This window comes from Cherax quadricarinatus, chromosome 76 (assembly GCF_038502225.1).
Source record: "Cherax quadricarinatus isolate ZL_2023a chromosome 76, ASM3850222v1, whole genome shotgun sequence".
NCBI classification, from domain to species: Eukaryota; Metazoa; Arthropoda; class Malacostraca; order Decapoda; family Parastacidae; genus Cherax; species Cherax quadricarinatus.
This window is the reverse complement of record NC_091367.1, coordinates 16,699,490-16,722,415: the sequence shown is the minus strand read 5'-3', so window position 1 is coordinate 16,722,415 and position 22,926 is coordinate 16,699,490. Positions and strand designations below refer to the sequence as shown.

The 22,926-nt window shown below is 38.8% G+C and overlaps 1 protein-coding gene across 1 annotated transcript in view; it reads left to right on the top strand.

Annotated features, from left to right (window-relative positions):
- Positions 1–22,926, top strand: part of LOC128703717 (uncharacterized) — a gene marked incomplete in the record, with an annotated part of 455,126 nt that overhangs the window by 289,330 nt on the left and 142,870 nt on the right. Inside the window, 1 exon segment of the mRNA XM_070101333.1 lies at positions 20,233–20,324. Coding sequence (XP_069957434.1) covers positions 20,233–20,324 — 92 coding nt within the window.

The following is a 22,926-nucleotide window of genomic DNA, read 5'->3' as shown; positions in this document are numbered from 1 at the left end:
ATCGTGTATAAATTCATTGTTACATTAAAAATGCGACAACCAGTTTGAGGATCACGATACAAAGACAAATCACTGACGCTCAACAATAAATTTAGACTACATTATGTTACATTAATTTTTAGCAAGGCCAGACTAGATCGCTATGCTAGTGTGCTTTGAATACATTCATGCAACAGAATAATTGTTGATGCAAATACATTCAATAAATCAAAACAGTATACAGGAACAAATATTTTATATTTTTGAATTCAGCTTGAAAATTATGATTATCTTAACGGTGAAGAATATTTTCCGAGACGACACGAACTGGTGGGAGGATTAGAGTTTGTATTGTATACATGAGATAGGTGATGTAATAGAGAGCTGGAAGGCAAGAAGAATGGTAATTTAACTTGTGTTTATAATAAAGATAACATTTACAATGGCAGTTTAGAACTTCACATGGGTTAAATAGTGTATGAATGACCTATAAAAGGTAAGATCCTAGGATCTATGTACACAAAAATGATTACGTGTAATTTACAAAGAACACTATGCATATAACTTAACATGTAGTTATTATGCTAAATTTTGCCAGAACAGTGAGGATATCCTCAAGCAACATAAAGTAGATGAAGTGTTTCCAATCATATAAATGCCTCATTCCATTCTACATGACGTCAGTGACAACTGGAAACTTTGAAGGTCGTGTTCCTGCTCCTTTTCTCAGAGCTCACATTTGAAATAAGAATGATTAGGAGATTCACTTGTAGTATATGGTTTTAGTTTCAACAGGTAACGATATCTTGATCTTCGTAATCACTCGGTAAGATAACCTGATGCACGTTTCATGTTCTCCATACACGTAGATTTTTATCTGGACAGTTCATGATGCTTGATGCTAAAGCTATCAGGTGTATCAGTATATATAACTTCATGTCTATCAGAGTTGATATCTTCCAGCAAAATGGTTTTAACAATGGGTATGAAACTGTAGTTCTAACGCCGGCCTGACACATGCAGATTTAGCTTCCTTTTTTGTACTATCGTGATAGCTAGTTCCCATATGGGATATTATCTAAACAAATGAAACATGAAAGCCTTTGTTCTCAGCACCATTTAGACATTTTTTAATACTTATTATTATACTCCTCTTGAGCGTGGAGTCACAAAAATCATCCATCACTGAGTGTTTTACAATTTTAAGTATATTAGCTACCAATATTAGAGTTAAGTTGAAATCGTTATTTAATTTGACGTAAATAATCTCTGAACACTTATTACTTATGAGTTTTTTCAGGCTGCTGTAGAGGGCCCTGTGACCCTCTGGTCTGTACCTTCTGGTCTGTACCATGATATTAATTGGGCAATAAATTATCAAAGGTTTTTGAATTGTTTTAAGTAGCAATTGATTCTCATTTATCATCTTAATATCAATTATATATGTAATCCGTTCATTAGAGTAGAGAGAGGACTTTTCTGATGCACATATTGGTTATTTGCCTAATTAGCGAAGATGCAGTACTTGCCTTCAGTTAATTAATATATAAACTGTGAGCTGGAGTTGCTGACGCTGTCATAAAGCAATGTATCACTTGTACATTGTTAGGAATACGTAGTGCAAGGAAAATTAAGTGTTTACTGAACTTAGATAAAAAAAACAGATATCTGACAAATTTTACGTAGAATAGCCTTGCTTACTTAACCTTTTTATCAAAGTTTTTGATACAGTTATTTTGCAGTGTAAGTTTACATTTAATAATATTACTGTTTATTCTTTCTCCCCGATGTTATATGAATTACAGCCTTATGTAATAGTGTTATTAATTTGAGAGGTGATAATCGTAGTGTTGACATTAAGAAATGAGAATAGTCTAGTGCAGGGTATCGGAACCTTTTCACGATTACAGACCCTTAATGGATTGCCCCGTTTGCCCCCTTCACCAGACTGTCGAAATCAACCTCATCACGAGTCCTATTAGGTACCAGTATGATTTTAAAAGATTTCAATATCTTGGTTTTACTTTACACATGGATAGCTAGGAACAAAACAGGTGATTAGTTTATTTTAATCTAACAAGAACTGTTTTTTTTTTTTAATTGTGAGAGATCTAGTCTCATTCCTCTATTATTTGGTTCTCATACCCCCGGTTAATAACCTCTGGTCTATTATAAGAAAATAACGAACCTACATTCATTGATTCCGGCTGTACAGGTGTCGAGAAGAGCTTGTCGAGAAGAGCTTGTCGAGAAGAGCTTGTCGAGAAGAGCTTGTCGAGAAGAGCTTGTCGAGAAGAGCTTGTCGAGAAGAGCTTGCCGAGAAGAGCTTGTCGAGAAGAGCTTGTCGAGAAGAGGTTGTCGAAAAGAGCTTGTTGTTATTTTAAGTTTTAGCAAATATGTAGACATCATTTGACATCCTTGTTGTCTTGTGCGGCGACGAATACCGTACATCAATGCATTGAAGAGAATGAAGGTAATACGCAAATAACCGGCGCACAGGAGAATGAACCTTTTGACGATGTTAGGTTATGCTCCTATGTACGGGTTGTGTATTGCTATAGTGCTCTTTTATTCTGAGTGAAGCTACGGTCATTTCCCTGAAGTGTACCTAGTTCAGAGGAGCATTATTATTATTATAATCAAGGGGAAGCGCTAAACCCGGAGGATTATACAGCGCCTGGGGGGGGGGATGTGGAAGGCATTCAGGCTTAATTCGGGGAACTGGAGCACAGATCCAATTTCCTAAATCAAGAGCCCCTCACCAACATCAAGGAACCTTCCTTGAGGGGTTTCAGAGGAGCAACTGGTGGTACTTTAGCCATTCTTGTTAATAACATCATTTACACACACTAAGACAGTCAAATGGATGACTGTTCACGAGTTTTAAACAATAATTGATTGTTCTGACTAGTGTGCTCGATGCATCCTCGTTTAGTATTAACATTTCGAAAAATAAAATTTTCAACACCTTCATTTTATATTTCATTTATTTACATTGCTGGATATTATAATTAATGTCTATTGATTGACGGCAATGTAACCTTATTTAACTTAACCTAATTAAACCTAATCAAACGTTACCCAAAATACTGTAAATAACGTAACTGGAGAAACTTGCTGAAGAGGAAGATAGAGAAAATCTGTTTGACTAATCTACTGATAAATCTCTCACCAACAGTGACGTTTTGATTGTTATAAACAGTCAGAATTACGACTATTAAGACGATGGGTTGACAGTACTGACACAGTTATGTTGCTCATGTATACTTGGGTACAGGTTACCTGTCAGTTATGTTGCTTATGTATACTTGGGTACAGGTTACCTGTCAGTTATGTTGCTTATGTATACTTGGGTACAGGTTACCTGTCAGTTATGTTGCTTATGTATACTTGGGTACAGGTTACCTGTCAGTTATGTTGCTCATGTATACTTGGGTACAGGTTACCTGTCAGTTATGTTGCTTATGTATACTTGGGTACAGGTTACCTGTCAGTTATGTTGCTTATGTATGCTTGGGTACAGGTTACCTGTCAGTTATGTTGCTTATGTATACTTGGGTACAGGTTACCTGTCAGTTATGTTGCTTATGTATACTTGGGTACAGGTTACCTGTCAGTTATGTTGCTTATGTATACTTGGGTACAGGTTACCTGTCAGTTATGTTGCTTATGTATGCTTGGGTACAGGTTACCTGTCAGTTATGTTGTTTATGTATACTTGGGTACAGGTTACCTGTCAGATATGTTGCTTATGTATGCTTGGGTACAGGTTACCTGTCAGTTATGTTGTTTATGTATACTTGGGTAGATAAATTAGACACATGTGCAACTCTTGGGTATCTTTATTGAAGAAACGTTTCGCCACACAGTGGCTTCATCAGTCCATACATAGGAGAAACTTGAAGAACAGGAGGAGAATGAGGTAATCAGTCCCTCAACCTTGAGTCGATGTGTTCAGTCCATCAATCTTGAGTAGAATACGGCAGATGAGCGGAGAAGCAGCTTATAAACCGTATGGCAGGAGAGGTGTAGCAGTCATAGGTAGTGTCACATTTGTTCAATGTGGAAGTAGGTTGTGCCCAAGAATTAGGCAAGCGAAGAATTCCTAAGTATTAAGATCCCAAGAAGTTGCAGTGTCTGACAGGTTTGTAGATGAATGGTTCAGAGAACCGACATGTTGATAAATTAGACACATGTGCAACTCTTGGGTATCTTTATTGAAGAAACGTTTCGCCACACAGTGGCTTCATCAGTCCATACATAGGAGAAACTTGAAGAACAGGAGGAGAATGAGGTAATCAGTCCCTCAACCTTGAGTCGATGTGTTCAGTCCATCAATCTTGAGTAGAATACGGCAGATGAGCGGAGAAGCAGCTTATAAACCGTATGGCAGGAGAGGTGTAGCAGTCATAGGTAGTGTCACATTTGTTCAATGTGGAAGTAGGTTGTGCCCAAGAATTAGGCAAGCGAAGAATTCCTAAGTATTAAGATCCCAAGAAGTTGCAGTGTCTGACAGGTTTGTAGATGAATGGTTCAGAGAACCGACATGTTGATAAATTAGACACATATGCAACTCTTGGGTATCTTTATTGAAGAAACGTTTCGCCACACAGTGGCTTCATCAGTCCATACATAGGAGAAACTTGAAGAACAGGAGGAGAATGAGGTAATCAGTCCCTCAACCTTGAGTCGATGTGTTCAGTCCATCAATCTTGAGTAGAATACGGCAGATGAGCGGAGAAGCAGCTTATAAACCGTATGGCAGGAGAGGTGTAGCAGTCATAGGTAGTGTCACATTTGTTCAATGTGGAAGTAGGTTGTGCCCAAGAATTAGGCAAGCGAAGAATTCCTAAGTATTAAGATCCCAAGAAGTTGCAGTGTCTGACAGGTTTGTAGATGAATGGTTCAGAGAACAGACATGTTGATAAAATGGTTCTCTGAACCATTCATCTACAAACCTGTCAGACACTGCAACTTCTTGGGATCTTAATACTTAGGAATTCTTCGCTTGCCTAATTCTTGGGCACAACCTACTTCCACATTGAACAAATGTGACACTACCTATGACTGCTACACCTCTCCTGCCATACGGTTTATAAGCTGCTTCTCCGCTCATCTGCCGTATTCTACTCAAGATTGATGGACTGAACACATCGACTCAAGGTTGAGGGACTGATTACCTCATTCTCCTCCTGTTCTTCAAGTTTCTCCTATGTATGGACTGATGAAGCCACTGTGTGGCGAAACGTTTCTTCAATAAAGATACCCAAGAGTTGCACATGTGTCTAATTTATCAACATGTCGGTTCTCTGAACCATTCATCTACAAACCTGTCAGACACTGCAACTTCTTGGGATCTTAATACTTAGGAATTCTTCGCTTGCCTAATTCTTGGGCACAACCTACTTCCACATTGAACAAATGTGACACTACCTATGACTGCTACACCTCTCCTGCCATACGGTTTATAAGCTGCTTCTCCGCTCATCTGCCGTATTCTACTCAAGATTGATGGACTGAACACATCGACTCAAGGTTGAGGGACTGATTACCTCATTCTCCTCCTGTTCTTCAAGTTTCTCCTATGTATGGACTGATGAAGCCACTGTGTGGCAAAACGTTTCTTCAATAAAGATACCCAAGAGTTGCACATGTGTCTAATTTATCAACATGTCGGTTCTCTGAACCATTCATCTACAAACCTGTCAGACACTGCAACTTCTTGGGATCTTAATACTTAGGAATTCTTCGCTTGCCTAATTCTTGGGCACAACCTACTTCCACATTGAACAAATGTGACACTACCTATGACTGCTACACCTCTCCTGCCATACGGTTTATAAGCTGCTTCTCCGCTCATCTGCCGTATTCTACTCAAGATTGATGGACTGAACACATCGACTCAAGGTTGAGGGACTGATTACCTCATTCTCCTCCTGTTCTTCAAGTTTCTCCTATGTATGGACTCATGAAGCCACTGTGTGGCGAAACGTTTCTTCAATAAAGATACCCAAGAGTTGCACATGTGTCTAATTTATCAACATGTCGGTTCTCTGAACCATTCATCTACAAAGCACTCTTCGACACCAGCACTCTTGAACACCAACACTCTTTAGCACCAGCACTCTCCAGCACCAGCACTCATCAGTCCCAGCACTCCTCTCTTACCCCAGCACTCATTTCTTACCCCAGCACTCCTCTCCTACCCCAACTCTCCTCTCCAGCATCAGATCTCCTTTTCAACACCAGCTCTCCTCTCCAACACCAGGTCTCCAACACAAGTTCTTCTTTCTAACACCAACACTCCTCTCCAACACCAGCTCTGCTTCTCAGCACAGGTTTCTTTCTCCAGCACAAAGAGACGTTATAGCCACCTATTTCCCAAGAAGGGAAACAACTAGAAAAAAAAGACAACAGGAATACAGAAATGGCATGGGAATACAGGACTCAATCCTGCGTTCTCATGCCCTACGCTGTGAGAACTGAACGAAGAACGCAGGATCGAGTCGTGGCCGAGCCGCAGCTCTGTTAATGATTCAAAATAACTTGTTTCGTGATTTCATTGATATACAGACTGCTCGTGAAGGCTGGTAAACCAAACAGGATGAAACTGAAATTATTCTGAGGCTCCACGGCCACGGATGTTCTTACATCAGGGAAAGCACACTCAGAACTGCTGAGCACCTGGTGTTTAAGGATTGTTGGTCTAGTGGAGAGAGTGATGCATACTTTGTTCAGTTCTCACAGGGCCGCGCATGGGAACGCAGAATCGAGTCCTGCATTCCCATGCCATTTCTGTTTTCTAGCAGATTCTGTTTTCTAGCAGTTTCTGTTTTCTAGCAGTTTCTGTTTTCCAGCAGTTTCTGTTTTCTAGCAGTTTCCCTCTTGGTGCTGGAGAAAGAAACCTGTACTGAGAAGCGGAGCTGGTGTTGGAGAGGAGAGCTGGTGTTGGAGAGGAGAGCTGGTGTTGGAGAGGAGAGCTGGTGTTGGAGAGGAGAGCTGGTGTTGGAGAGGATACCTGGTGTTGGAGAGGAGACCTGGTGTTGGAGAGGAGACCTGGTGTTGGAGAGGAGACCTGGTGTTGGAGAGGAGACCTGGTGTTGGAGAGGAGTGTTGTTGTTGGAAAGGAGTGTTTGTATTGGAGAGGAGTGTTGGTGTTGGAAATGAGAGTAGTTTCCCCTCTTGAGAAAAAGGTGGCTATAAGCCGCAGTTCCGTTAATAATATATATATATATATATATATATATGTCGTGCCGAATATGTAAAACTGGTCAATTAGCAAGAACTCATTTAAAATTAAGTCCTTTCTGAAATTTTCTCTTATACGTTTAAAGATATATTTTTTTCATTAATGTTAATGTAAAAATTTTTAATTTTGCACCAAAAGAATCTTAGAAAACTTACCTAACCTTATTATGACAAAAAAAAAATTCATTTTAGCCTAACGCAACTAAATATATTTTAAATACATTTACAATAATTTAATACTAAACAAACACAATCAAATATATTTTTTTCGTTAGGTTCAGAATGATTTTGGCGAAATTATTGCATACACAAATTTTCACTTGTCCTATATGGCAAGATGAGCGTTGCTATTTAAGCCATGATCGCAAGTTCTGCCTATTCGGCACGACATATATATATATATATATATATATATATATATATATATATATATATATATATATATATATATATATATATATATATATATATATATATATATATGCAAAAGAAGAAAATTAAAGGTGAATACAGGAAAGAGTAAGGTTATGAGGATAACAAAAAGATTAGGTGATGAAAGATTGAATATCAGATTGGAGGGAGAGAGTATGGAGGAGGTGAATGTATTCAGATATTTGGGAGTGGACGTGTCAGCGGATGGGTCTATGAAAGATGAGGTGAATCATAGAATTGATGAGGGGAAAAGAGTGAGTGGTGCACTTAGGAGTCTGTGGAGACAAAGAACTTTGTCCTTGGAGGCAAAGAGGGGAATGTATGAGAGTATAGTTTTACCAACGCTCTTATATGGGTGTGAAGCATGTCTGAGGGCAATGTGTGGTGTGAATATAATGCAGAGAATTCGTAGTTTGGAAGTTAGGAGGAGGTGCGGGATTACCAAAACTGTTGTCCAGAGGGCTGAGGAAGGGTTGTTGAGGTGGTTCGGACATGTAGAGAGAATGGAGCGAAACAGAATGACTTCAAGAGTGTATCAGTCTGTAGTGGAAGGAAGGAGGGGGAGGGGTCGGCCTAGGAAAGGTTGGAGGGAGGGGGTAAAGGAGGTTTTGTGTGCGAGGGGCTTGGACTTCCAGCAGGCATGCGTGAGCGTGTTTGATAGGAGTGAATGGAGACAAATGGTTTTTAATACTTGACGTGGTGTTGGAGTGTGAGCAAAGTAACATTTATGAAGGTGTTCAGGGAAACCGGCAGGCCGGACTTGAGTCCTGGAGATGGGAAGTACAGTGCCTGCACTCTGAAGGAGGGGTGTTAATGTTGCAGTTTAAAAACTGTAGTGTAAAGCACCCTTCTGGCAAGTCAGTGATGGAGTGAATGATGGTGAAAGTTTTTCTTTTTCGGGCCACCCTGCCTTGGTGGGAATCGGCCAGTGTGATAAAAATATATATATATATATATATATATATATATATATATATATATATATATATATATATATATATATATATATATATATATATATATATATATATTGAATCATGTTTTATATAAAGTACTCTTGAAAATAAAATGAATATTTCTTTGGTTTATATAAATTGGATTCCTTTACAATTAATAAAATTTGGGAAGAATTTAAGATACATTAGACAAATTTTTGGGTTGAATATAAGGTGTTTCTCGGATCACTGACTACCTACCAGCATCATCATCATGAGGCAGGTGTTGTTGCGGGGGAAGGTTGGGGGTGGCAGCGAGGTGTAGTCTCGTCCTTATATTTTTATAGTTCCTTGATAATGTGAGAAGTCACGAACGCGCTTTGAATTTCGCTCTTTTCTCACTCTCTCCACTAGACCAGCCATCTGTATATGGTCAGTCTTCGGAGGCTGGGAGTACGCAAATCCTCCCAGATGGCCCTACCAGCTTTCCTATCCTTTTACATAGCATCAAATAAGTTAATAAAACAAATTTTTCCAGACAACCTCAGTGACTCAGCAGGAATACAGGGCCCTAGCTAAGCCAGTGCCATCACTGAATGGGAGATTTTTGCTGCTCCAAGACCGAAACCTAGTGCAGCACTGGCTTACAGTCCAATTGGGATGGCCCCATCCCTGAAAAGGTGCTTGCCAACATGCTTAGGGCTCTAACATTAAACAGGGAGACTACCCATTTCCAAGCTGTGGGTGCACATCACTCCGGGGACTTCCTACAAACAGTTTCCATTTCGGCAATGGGAACACTTCTCAACCCTAAGACCTTCCTTACTGCAGTGGCTCTCTGCCTTGCTGCCCCAGTTCACACGTGTATTTGCGGCTATGCACAAGCCTGCCAATGTGGTCTACATGGTCTTAACTGCTCCAAAATCAAGGGCTGGCACTCAAGACACAATGAAGTCAACGACATCATATAGAGAAGCCTTGCTACAGCTGGATGCCTAGCTGAGAGAGAGCCCCGATCACTAGCAGTCAACAGTACCCACAACCCAGCAAACCACCCCAACGGGATCACCATTTATCCATGGAAGAATGGGACTATACTTGTGTGTCGATGCTGGCTGACACCTACATCCATCACAGTGTCGGGCGACAGGGAGGAGCTGCTGACCACAGGGAGGAGTACAAGATCAGCAAGTACTGGGACATAAGCCAACAGTATCAATTTTCCCCAGTGGGATCAGAAACCTTGGGATCATAGGGAAAAAATGACACACGTTTCCTTAAAGAACTGGGTTTCAGACTCGTCGACACCACCAGGGACCCAAGAGCAGCCACTTTCATGTGCCAACACTTCAGCGTGGCCATCCAGAGGAGAAATGTATGCTGCATACTTGGCTCGCGTCCGACTTCGGAGGAGCTGGAGGAGATTCATTATCTTTGATACATTGTACTAATGTATTCATGTCTGTGTTTTCTGTCAATGTATTCTGCCTATTAATAAAGTTCACATATAATGTAAAATATAGGGGGTAGAAGAAGAAAATATTCAAACAGCTCCGGGGAGAACCTTGAGCTTTCCCTGAGGTACGTTTATTGTCTTCTCTGAGGATGAGGGTCTCCGGTAAAGTTCTAGAGGTGGTACCTCCCTATATATATATATATATATATATATATATATATATATATATATATATATATATATATATATATATATATATATAAAATGTCGTGCCGAATATGTAAAACTGGTCAATTAGCAAGAACTCATTTAAAAGTAAGTCCTTTCTAAAATTTTCTCTTATACGTTTAAAGATATATTTTTTCATTAATGTTAATGTAAAAAATTATAATTTTGCACCAAAAGAATCTTAGAAAACTTACCTAACCTTATTATAACAAGAGCAATTTATTTTAGCTTAATCCAAATAAATATATTTTAGATACGTTTACAATAATTTAATACTAAACAAACACAATGAAATATATATTTTTTTGTTGGGTTCAGAATGATTTTTACTAAATTATTGCATACACTAATATGTGATTGTCTTATATGGCAAGATGAACGTTGTTGTTTAAGCCAAGATCGCAAGTTTTACATATTCTGCACGACATGATATATATATATATATATATATATATATATATATATATATATATATATATATATATATATATATATATACATATATATATATATATATGTGTGTGTGTGTGAGTGTTTATTCTTGTAGTTGAGGCAAGGTGGAGATTCTTGTGTCATCAACATTCTGTGTATCTGCTAAGGACTGACATTTTTCTGCGGACGAGAAGTTGTGTTTAATATAGACAAATGCAAAGTTCTAAATGTTGGACAGGACAATAACCATGCCACATATAAACTAAATAATGTAGATCTTAATATTACGGATTGCGAAAAAGATTTAGGAGTTCTGGTTAGCAGTAATCTGAAACCAAGACAACAGTGCATAAGTGTTCGCAATAAAGCTAATAGAATCCTTGGCTTCATATCAAGAAGCATAAATAATAAGAGTCCTCAGGTTGTTCTTCAACTCTATACATCCTTGGTTAGGCCTCATTTAGATTATGCTGCACAGTTTTGGTCACCGTATTACAGAATGGATATAAATGCTCTGGAAAATGTACAAAGGAGGATGACAAAGTTGATCCCATGTATCAGAAACCTTCCCTATGAGGATAGACTAAGGGCCCTGAATCTGCACTCTCTAGAAAGACGTAGAATTAGGGGGGATATGATTGAGGTGTATAAATGGAAGACAGGAATAAATAAAGGGGATGTAAATAGTGTGCTGAAAATATCTAGCCTAGACAGGACTCGCAGCAATGGTTTTAAGTTGGAAAAATTCAGATTCAGGAAGGATATAGGAAAGTACTGGTTTGGTAATAGAGTTGTGGATGAGTGGAACAAACTCCCAAGTACAGTTATAGAGGCCAGAACGTTGTGTAGTTTTAAAAATAGGTTGGATAAATACATGAGTGGATGTGGGTGGGTGTGAGTTGGACCTGATAGCTTGTGCTACCAGGTCGGTTGCCGTGTTCCTCCCTTAAGTCAAGGTGACCTGACCTGACTAGTTTGGGTGCATTGGCTTAAGCTGGTAGGAGACTTGGACCTGCCTCGCATGGGCCAGTAGGCCTGCTGCAGTGTTCCTTCGTTCTTATGTTCTTATGTTCTTATGTGTTGACAGTGTTGCCGGGGAAGTGATTTTTCATTTTAGCTTCGCCTTATATAACATTGTTGGATTTTCTGGGAAACACTGAATTGAGCTTTCTGTGAGCTGCTCGGTGGTGCCTAATTAAATTCCGTGTTTTGTTGTCTTTTTTTTTATGCATACTTAAATTTCGGTATTCTTTCAATTTGTGTTGCTTCGACTGATTTTCCTTTGTATGGGTGTTCCAGTTTGTAAATGATGTTGACGCAGTTAAAGTGGATTGAGTATTGTGCTTTCTTTGCGTTGAAACAATACACAGGTTTCTTGACCGTGTCTGACTGAGCGTTTAGTTGTATCGTCTGACTGGCTAGTTTATTATGCACCCGCAGCTTAACCTGTGAGCCGTAGTGCACAAAAAAAAAAAAAAAAACAGAGTTGTAGAAGTCACAGTGGCTCTTTGTGAGACCCCACTGGCATTATTGCCAGTGTGGTCATACCTGTCCTGAGCTGTCTGGGTATTAGCGTGGGGTGTTACCTAGCACCATGGCTTGTTGTAGTGTTTTAAAATCTCAGCTTAAAGTGTTGAAAAATGAAGTTCTAATTCTTCAGGAGGAAAATAGGAGGCTGAAGCTTCACCTAGATGTGTTTAGCAGTGAATGTGAAATAGATGTTGCTGGTAAGGAGGAAATGGTTACCACCAGTGAGAGCGGCAGCCGCTTTAAGTGGCAAGTGGTTCACGGTTCAGGAAGAAGGAAGATAAGGAGGGTTAATAAAGAAGATGTGAAGGTAGGAAATCGATTCTCTGTTCTCCAAGACGAGTGTACTTCAGTGGTTAGTGAGGTTAAAGGTACCTCTGACTCCCCTGCTAATCAAGGTAAGAATATTTTGATTGTGGGAGACTCTCAGGTATAATATATGGACCGTGCTTTTTGTAACAGATAGAAAAGTCAGACAGTGTGCCTTCCAGGAGCTGGTGTTGGTGACATAGTCAGGAGGCTGGATAATATTGTGTCAGGTAATGGGAACAAGCCCATTATCTGTCTTAGTGCTGGTGGAAATGACATTGGGAAGGGCAGGAGACATGAGCTACTGGATAAGTAGAGGTCAGCCATAGAAGTAGTCAGGTCTGAGGGAGGGATCTCTATCATATGTAGCATCTTGCCTAGAAGGGGAGTGGGCAGTGAATGGATGTCTAGGGCAATTGGTATAAATTGCTGGTTAGACAGGTACTGCAAGGAACTTGCAATCCCATTCATTGATAACTGGGACAAATTCTATGGCAAACATGATATGTATGCAAGGGATGGGGTTCATCTCTCTGGGGTTCGAGTGGTTGCATTAGCCCATTCGATTGAGGGGGTCACTGATGACTTGTCTAGGTCTTTAAACTGATAGATTATAGAGGTATGGGTGTTTGTTGGAAACAATCAGGCTGCAGTATTATTGTTGGAAACAGCAGATATTACCAGGATACCTCAGAGATATGTTTAAAAGACAATATTCAAAATAAAGTTCCTAATAAAGACAAAGCAATTGATCAACAAACAAAGAGAGATAGTAGAAGACAACGAGTGACTAGCTCCCTAAAGGTTTGCTATACAAATAGTAGGAGTCTAAGAAATAAGATAGATGAGCTAAGATTACTCGCAAGTGCAGGTAATATAGATATTATTGCCATAACTGAGACCTGGTTCAACTTGAAGGGTAGAGAAATGCCTTCTGAATGCAGCATAAAGGGTTATAAAGTATTCCGCACTGATAGGGTCAACAGAAAGGGTGGCGGAGTTCGATGTCAGAGATAACTGAACTTGTTGTGTTAGACATGATATAAGAATAGAAACATCGGACACAGAATCTGTGTTTCTCGAGGGGTATGAAAAATTAATTTTGGGTGTGATATATAGGCCCCCAAACCTTGATAGGTAAGCTGCTATGGGACGAAATTCATAAGGCATCTAGATATGAAAATGTTGTGTTAATGGGGGATATTAACTTTAGACAAATTGATTGGAACAATTTGACAGGAAATCTTGAGTCTAGTGACTTTCTTGATACAGTTCAGGATTGCTTTTTAAAACAGTTTGTGACAGAACCAACTAGAGGATTTCAGATATCTTATCGTTAACAATGAGGTGTTTTGTCATAATGGTGTCTCTGCAGTGTATGACCGTGTATATGTCTATACACTTGACATAACAGCAACAACTCGACTCACAGGTATGACCCATAACGGGTGAGGGGGAAGTCCGGACAGGCGATGAAAAGCTCTGAGAGGAACGTCTCGAGTTGCAGAAAAAGAGCCAGGGTTAACCACTGTTCAACAGCTGAAGTTGAGTTGATATCTCTAGTGGTTTCAATGTTCATCAGCTAAGGATGAGTTAGTATCACTAATGTGGTATGAATGACACAGGAGGTAATGATGGATTAAGAATTACTAGTACCCGCTCAGTTATTTTTTTTCAGTATATTAACTCACAAAATGATTAGCATTACTGAACATATTCCTCTCATCTTCCTATGTGAGAAAACCTAAAATTTGCTAAAATATCATTTAATGAATAATAAACACTAATTTAAATAAATTTATGAACATTAAAACACAAATACAAGAACTTATAAACATCAGAACTCTCAATATTTTCTCGTTCTGGAGGTAATGTTGAATGATTGAAGGTTTCAGTGATACCCAAAAATATCTAAACACGAACTATATCCTTTTCCTGGGTCACAGGAGAATGTTGAATGTTGTTTCAACTTGAAGTACCACGGAGACCCATATGCTCGTCAACAAGACACAGGCGCACCTAGAAAGAGAACACAAGACCCCGAATTCTTTCCCTCTACATTTACCGTAGCGCCTCCAACAAAAAATACTGCTATTTCATTTGAGATATACTTGACAATCCGTTTAGTTGATGAAAAATTCCTGTAAAGTAAATACGTATTGATAGTTATCGTGTCATTGTTGCTGCCTGTATTGTTTTATTGCATATAATCTCTCACTGCGATGAGAATGCTTTTTAGAGGATATCTTTCCCAATGAAGTCTGTCATCAGGCTATTATCTATTAACTGACGTCTGTATTCCATGCTTTGGTTAGATTAGATTTTGCCACCGAAGTGGCTAGTTTATTGTGCACCACATATCCATTATGTGGTCGATAGCGTAAGAACATTTGGATAGACGAAAGGCCTAAGAACTAGGTCCCAAAAGGGTTAACAGGAGTACATTTGGATTTATATCTACAGTTACAAGCAAATTTACGAAATTTTCTAAGGTTCGTCTGGTACAAAAATTATTAATTTTTTACATTACATAAATGAAAAAATATATCTATAAAGGTATAAGAGAAAATTTAAGAAAGGACGCAATTTTAAATGAGTTCTTGCTAATTGACCAATTTTCCTTATACAGTACGACATATATATATATATATATATATATATATATATATATATATATATATATATATATATATATATATATATATATATATATATATATATATATATATATATATATATATATACCTGGAGTTACCAGAAGAGAGTTCCGGGGGTCAACGACTCCGCGGCCCGGTCTGTGACCAGGCCTCATGGAGGATCAGGGCCTGATCAACCAGTCTGTTACTGCTGGCTGCACGTAATCCAACGTACGAGCCACAGCCCGGCTGGTCAGGTACCGACTTTAGGTACTTGTCCAGTGCCTGCTTGAAGACAGCCAAGGGTCTATTGGTAATCCCCCTTATGTATGCTGGGAGGCAGTTGAGCAGTCTTGGGACCTTGACACTTATTGTGTTTTCTTTTAACGTGCTAGTGACACCCCTGCTTTTCATTGGGGGGATTTTGCATCGTCTGCCGAGTCTTTTGTTTTCGTAGAGAGTGATTTTCGTGTGCAAGTTTGGTACTAGTCCCTCTAGGATTTTCGAGGTGTTTATAATCATGTATCTCTCCCGCCTGCGTTCCAGGGAGTACAGGTTGAGGAACTTCAAGCGCTCCCGGTAATTGAGGTGTTTTATCTCCGTTATGCGCGCCGTGAAGGTTCCCTGTACATTTTCTAGGTCAGCAATTTCACCTGCCTTGAATGGTGTTGTTAGTGTGCAGCAATATTCCAGCCTAGATACAACAAGCGACCTGAAGAGTGTCATCATGAGCTTGGCATCCCTAGTTTTGAAGGTTCTCATTATCCATCCTGTCATTTTTCTAGCAGATGCGATTTATACAATGTTATTGTCCTTGAAGGTGAGATCCTCCAGCATGATCAATTCCAGGTCCTTGACGTTAGTTTTTCACTCTATTGTGTGGCAGAAATTTGTTCTATATTCTGATGAAGTTTTAATTTCCTCATGTTTACCATATCGAAGTAATTGAAATTTCTCATCGTTGAACTTCATATTGTTTTCTGCAGCCCATTGAAAGATTTGGTTGATGTCCACCTGGAGCCTTGCAGTGTCTGCAGTGGAAGACACTGCCATGCAGATTCGGGTGTCATCTGCAAAGGAAGACACGGTGCTGTGGCTGACATCACTGTCTATGTCAGATATGAGGATGAGAAACAAGATGGGAGTGAATACTATGCCTTGCAGAACAGAGCTTTTCGCCGTAGCCTCCTCAGACTTTACTCTGTTGACTACTACTTTTTGTGTTCTGTTTGTGAGGAAATTTTAGATCCATCCACCAACTTTTCCTGTTATTCCTTTAGCACGCATTTTGTGCGCTATTACGCCATGGTCACACTTGTCGAAGGCTTTTGCAAAGTCTGTATATATTACATCTGCATTCTTTTTGTCTTCTAGTGCATCTAGGACCTAGTCGTAGTGATCCAGTATTTGAGACACACAGGAGCGATCTGCTCTAAACCCATGTTGCCCTGGGTTGTGTAATTGATGGGTATGTAGGTGGGCGGCGATCTTGCTTCTTAGGACCCTTTCAAAGATTTTTATGATAAGGGATGTTAGTGCTATTGGTCTGTAGTTCTTTGCTATTGCTTTACTGCCTCCTTTGTGGAGTGGGGCTATGTCTATTGTTTTTAGTAACTGTGGGACGACCCCAGTGTCCAGGCTCCCTCTCCACAGGATGTTAAAAGCACGTGATAGGGGCTTCTTGCAGTTCTTGATGAACACGGAGTTCCATGAGTCTGGCCCAGGGGCAGAGCGCATGGGCATGTTATTTATCGCTTGTTCGAAGTCATTTGGCGTCAGGATAACATCAAATAGGCTTGTGTTTACCAAATTCTGTGGCTCTCTCAAAAAAAATCCTTTAGATCTTCGACTCTCAGTCTGGTTAGCGGCTTGCTAAAAACTGAGTCATATTGGGACTTGAGTAGCTCACTCATTTCCTTGCTGTCATCTGTGTAGGACCCATCTCGTATAAGTAGGGACCCAATACTGGACGTTGTTCTCGACTTTGACTTGGCATAAGAAAAGAAATACTTTGGGTTTCTTTCGATTTCATTTATGGCTTTTAGTTTTTCCCGCGATTCCTGATTCCTATAAGATTCCTTTAGCTTTAGTTCGATGTTTGCTATTTTTCTGACCAGTGACTCCCTACGCATTGAAGATACAGTACATTGGCCTCTTTTAGCCGCTCTGTTATTCTTTTCCGTCGCCTGTAAATGGAGAGCCTGTCTCTATTTTATATCTACTCCTCCTTTTTCTTAAAGGAATATGCCTTGAGCATACATCGAGTGCCACAGAGTTAATCTGTTCTAGGCATAAGTTGGGGTCTGTGTTGCTTAGTCTGTCTTCCCAGCTTATATCGTATAGGTCTTGGTTTACTTGGTCCCACTTTATGTTCTTGTTACTGAAGCTGAATATGGTGAAGGCTCCCTCGTGACTGATCCCATTTTGTCGGTCTGGGGCTCCGCGCATACATGTCTGAACCTCGATTATGTTGTGATCTGAGTATATTGTTTCTGATATGGTAACATCTTGTATCAGATCATCGTTGTTAGTGAAGATGAGGTCCAGTGTATTCTCCAATCTAGTAGGCTCTATTATTTGCTGGTTTAAGTTGAATTTTATGCAAAGATTTTAAAAGCTCGTGTGTGTGAGCTCTCGTCTGAGCTGCCTCCACTGCAACAACATTATTTGCTATATTCCTCCATTTTAAATGCCTTAAGTTGAAATCCCCCAGGAGCAAGATGTTGGGGGCAGGAGCTGGAAGATTTTCCAGACAGTGATCAATTTTCAACAGCTGTTCCTGAAATTGTTGGGACGTTGCATCCGGAGGCTTGTAGACTACCACAACGACTAGATTTTGGTTCTTGATCTTTACTGCTAAAACTTCAACTACATCATCATTTGAAGCATTAAGCATATATATATATATATATATATATATATATATATATATATATATATATATATATATATATATATATATATATTTATATATATATATATATATATATATATATATATATATATATATATATATATATATATATATATATATATATATATATATATATATATATATATGGTATCTTATTTTCAATAATAAGATATAACGTGTCACATAAGTTATTACACTGTCTCTATATTCCTCAATAAGTGAACAGTTAAACACACAGTGCTTAATTGTCCACTTATTGATAGTGACCACAGGGCTGGCCACATACTTTACATTTGGTTTAATCATCACGTGTTTCTGCCAAACTGCCAGAAGTACTTGTAACCAAGACTAAGCCTGACCACTACAACATCACTCAGTCTGTTCACAATACAAGTTGCTCCATAAACGTATTTATCTACGTTCATGTTATCATAGTGGGTTGTAGACCTACTCAGCCTTTTAATTGCAGTCCTATAACATCCAGTTTCATTATTTACTTCTCTCCTAATATTATTCCTAATGCTAGACACAGATATACCAAAGTTATATTTTACGTTCTCCTTCTGGGTGCTCTAGCTAACGTATCAACTGTATAGTGAAGGAGTATTCCAATACGTGGTGGAATCCATAACAATTGTACATTAATTCTCTTTTCCCGGATTTCTGAATATCTACGTCTGTCTTTAAATAGCATGTTGTTAGAGTCAGTATGTGAGTCAAGACCCATCAGTGATGACATAGAATCAGTAATAATTATATAGTCAAGCTCAGTGTCTTAACTTAATTTCAGCACCATTAGGATAGCAAACAATTCAATTTGCGGTGTAGACACCGAATTGTTAATTCTTATCCCTAACTCAACAAAGTTCCTATTGTTCTTAACTAGGAAGATGGCAACAAGAGCAGACGCAGCTCTGCCAGTAGACTCCTGCTTAGATCCATCAGTGTATATAGCTTGTGCTAAATTTTTTCTATTAGTTAGACGAGAAATTACAAATAATCTAAGGAAGGGTTTACTAGTAATGAGCTTCTTGGGAGGGGCTTGTAAGTATATGGTATTCAATGAACACATCTTCCATGGAGGGGTGAAATGCTCTTGCTGTCTACAGTAACACAGTTAGTGCAAGTTAAAAAAAATTAAATAATTGCATGTTTTCACAGCCCATTTAGATTTATGTGTATTTACTTCTAGACATGCTATGGTTATTTCTCCACGATCTTTAGTAATCAGAGCAGACTTATTTCACTGATTAGTAGGCACAGTAAATACGCTTATGGGAATCAATATATAAATATTAAGAATCCTTTCCAAACTCTTGGTTCCTTGTGAATCTTTTCTTACGTTCATTTTCGAATTCGTGGGCCAACTATTTTTTTTTTTGCCCTTTTTAGAGTTCAGTCAATCGATGTTTTCGAGTTTGAGAAAAGTATTGTGTCAATGAAGCCTAAAATATTTTGTTGACAATTACAGTTATGCGAAACCCCATACAGATTTAGCATTTCTCAAGAAATTTAATGATAATAATGATAATAACAATAGTAATAATGACAATTAAAATAGTAATAATAATAAAAATAATAATAATAATAATAATAATAATAATAATAATAATAATAATAATAATAATAATAATAATAATCGTAATATTAAAGCAAGAATTTTAATTAACAAATCATGTATATAAGTAAAAAATTAAGTCGATTAAAATAGCATGATGGTCTATTTTCAAAATTTTACAAGAACAGTAGAAACCTGCGTCCTTCTGTCCTTGTTCTGAGATGCATCATTTATGTCCATGACTTGGGTCATGTGAACTGACTGGAAAATGAACTTCAATCTTATGTACACTTTGCAGTTTGCTGAAGAGGGCCTCAGTGAGGCCTAAGGAACCTACAATGTAATTATTATACTGAACATTGGTAACGAGTTTTGAAAAGGGCTTCGCCTTCCCGTTTCACAAATCAAGCCTCTTCAACTCCCATAACGTAGGCGCAGTACCGTCCCTGAGGGTTTAGTGCTTCACCGTTAGTTAATATAGTAATATTTCAGCTTTCCACCCTGATTCGTTTGTACCATTAACCAGTGTACATTATGTTCTATGTACACTGAGAGTTTTGTCATGTTTGTCCTTACAGTGATGCCAGACGGAGAATTGCTACGCCAGGGAGCCAGCAGCCAGGTGGAGCGTCACCAGGAACTTGACCAGCCAGAGATCACTCACCATCAGGTCAGTTCTTAGGGTTCTGATAAGTCAGTTTCTCTCTCTCTCTCACACACACACACAAATCGACCCCTGCAACCACAAACAGATTTTAGCGACAAGTGCCTTTGACAAATGGTAACTAACTTAAAATACACGCATACACACACACACACGCACACACCTAGCAATGAATAAGCTTATACACGATAACCAGCAAGGTTTCAGAGATGGGAAATCCTTTATCACAAACCTACTGAGCTTTGCGACAAGGTGACAAAAATAAGACAGGAGAGAGAGGGGTGGGTAGGTCTCATTTTCTTGGATTGCAAGAAGGCTTTCAACACAGCTCCGCACAAAAGATTAGTGCAACGGCTAGAGGAGAAGACAGGAATAACAGAAAAGGTACAACAATCTATCAGAGAATACCTGATGGGAAGGAAATAACGAGTGATGGTACGTGACGATGTGTCAGAGTGAGCGCCTGTGACTAGCGGGGTTCCACAACGGTCAGTCCTATGGCCGATGCTGTTTCTGGCATATGTGAATGACATGACGGAAGGGTTAGATCAGAGGTATCCCTCTTTTCTAATGCGGAGAATTCGATCGGATGAGAATCATATATTACTACAAAGGGATGTGGATAGGCTGCAAGCGTGGTCCAACAACTGGCTCCTGGAGTTTAACCCCACCAAGTAAAAAACCATGAAGATTGGAGAGGATCAAGGAATACTGCAGATGGAAAACAAGCTAGAGAGACCAAAGGCTACAAATATCACTCAAGGAAGAGAATCTTTGGGTATCATACCGAGCATATCTACTAAGGTGCACATCAACCAAATAACTGCTGCAGCATATGGGCGCCTAGCAAACCTATGAACAGCGTTTCGACACCTGAATAAAGAGGCATTCAAGACACTGTACACCGTGTATGAAGCACCAGTTTGGAACCCACACCTGGTCAAGCATGTCAAGTAATTAGAGAAAGTGCAAAGGTTTGCAACAAGGTTAGTTCCAGAGATAATGGGAATGTCCTACGAAGAAAGCTTAAGGGAAATTGGCCTGAAGACACTGGATAACAGGAGGGTTAGGGAAGACATGATAATGAGATGCAAAATACTGCAAGGAATTGACAAGGTAGACAGTGACAGGATGTTCCAGAGATGGGGCACAGAAACATGGGGTCACAATTGGAAGTTGAAGACTCAGATGAGTCAAAGAGATGTTAGGAAGTATTTCTTTAGTCATAGAGTTGTCAGGAAGTGGAATAGTCTGGCTAGTGACGTAGTGGAGGCATGAACCATACATAGTTTTAAGTCGAGGTATGGTAAAGCTAGAAGCGATAATTGAAGAGGCGGGTCCAGGAGCTATATCTCGACCACTGCAACCACAATAAGGAGAGTACAAACAGGTGAGTACAAATATGCGAGTACACATACACTCATACAGGGAAAGTCGTAGACTCAGGGGATCAGAGGAAGATGGGCCCAGAAGGAAAGAATTAATGAAAGAGCAATGTAAAAGGATGGAATAAGAGTGGGAAAGCAAACTAGGCGAGCTTTCTGCAAAAATGGAGAAGAGAATGGAGGCAGAGAAGAAATGGGAGCCACGAGCTGAAGCTGCAGAAGTCAGGTTTCGGGCCTTAGAAAATGAGGTAACTAAGCTGAAGTGAGGTACAGGGCAAGTGCCCAGAGGAGACAGGGCATCTGAAGTAGGTACACCATTATCAAATGAGGGGCCCAATTGAAAGAAAGGAGGCAAGACTTACGCTAAGGCCCTATCAGTCCACCAAGCAAGGAACAGTTCCTTGATAATGTGAGAAGTCACGAAAACGCTTGGAATTTCACTATTCTTTCACAGTGGTTGTTTTGTATTATATATATATATATATATATATATATATATATATATATATATATATATATATATATATATATATATATATATATATATATATATATATATATATGTGCCGAATATGTAAAACTGGTCAATTAGCATGAACTCATTTAAAATTAAGTCCTTTCTAAAATTTTCTCTTATACGTTTAAAGATATAATTTTTTCATTAATGTTAATGTAAAAAAATTTAACTTTGCACCAAAAGAATCTTAGAAAACTTACCTAACCTTATTATAAAAAGCGCAATTTATTTTAGCCTAACCCAACTAAATATATTTTAGATTTGTTTACAATAATTTAATACTAAACAAACACAGTGAAATATATTTTTTTCATTAGGTTCAGAATGATTTTGGCGAAATTATTGCATACACAAATTTTCGCTTGTCTTATATGGCAAGATGAATGTTGCTATTTAAGACAAGATCGCAAGTTCTGCCTATTCGGCACGACATATATATATATATATATATATATATATATATATATATATATATATATATATATATATATATATATATATATTAACAAGATATATATTAGCAAGAACTTTAAGCCAAGATCGCAAGTTCTGCCTATTCGGCACCACACACACACACACACACACACACACACATGCACATAAACCGCGCACATCAACCAAATAACTGCTGCAGCATATGGGCGCCTAGCAAACCTCAGAACAGTATTCAGACATCTTAATAAGGAATCGTTCAGGACCCTGTACA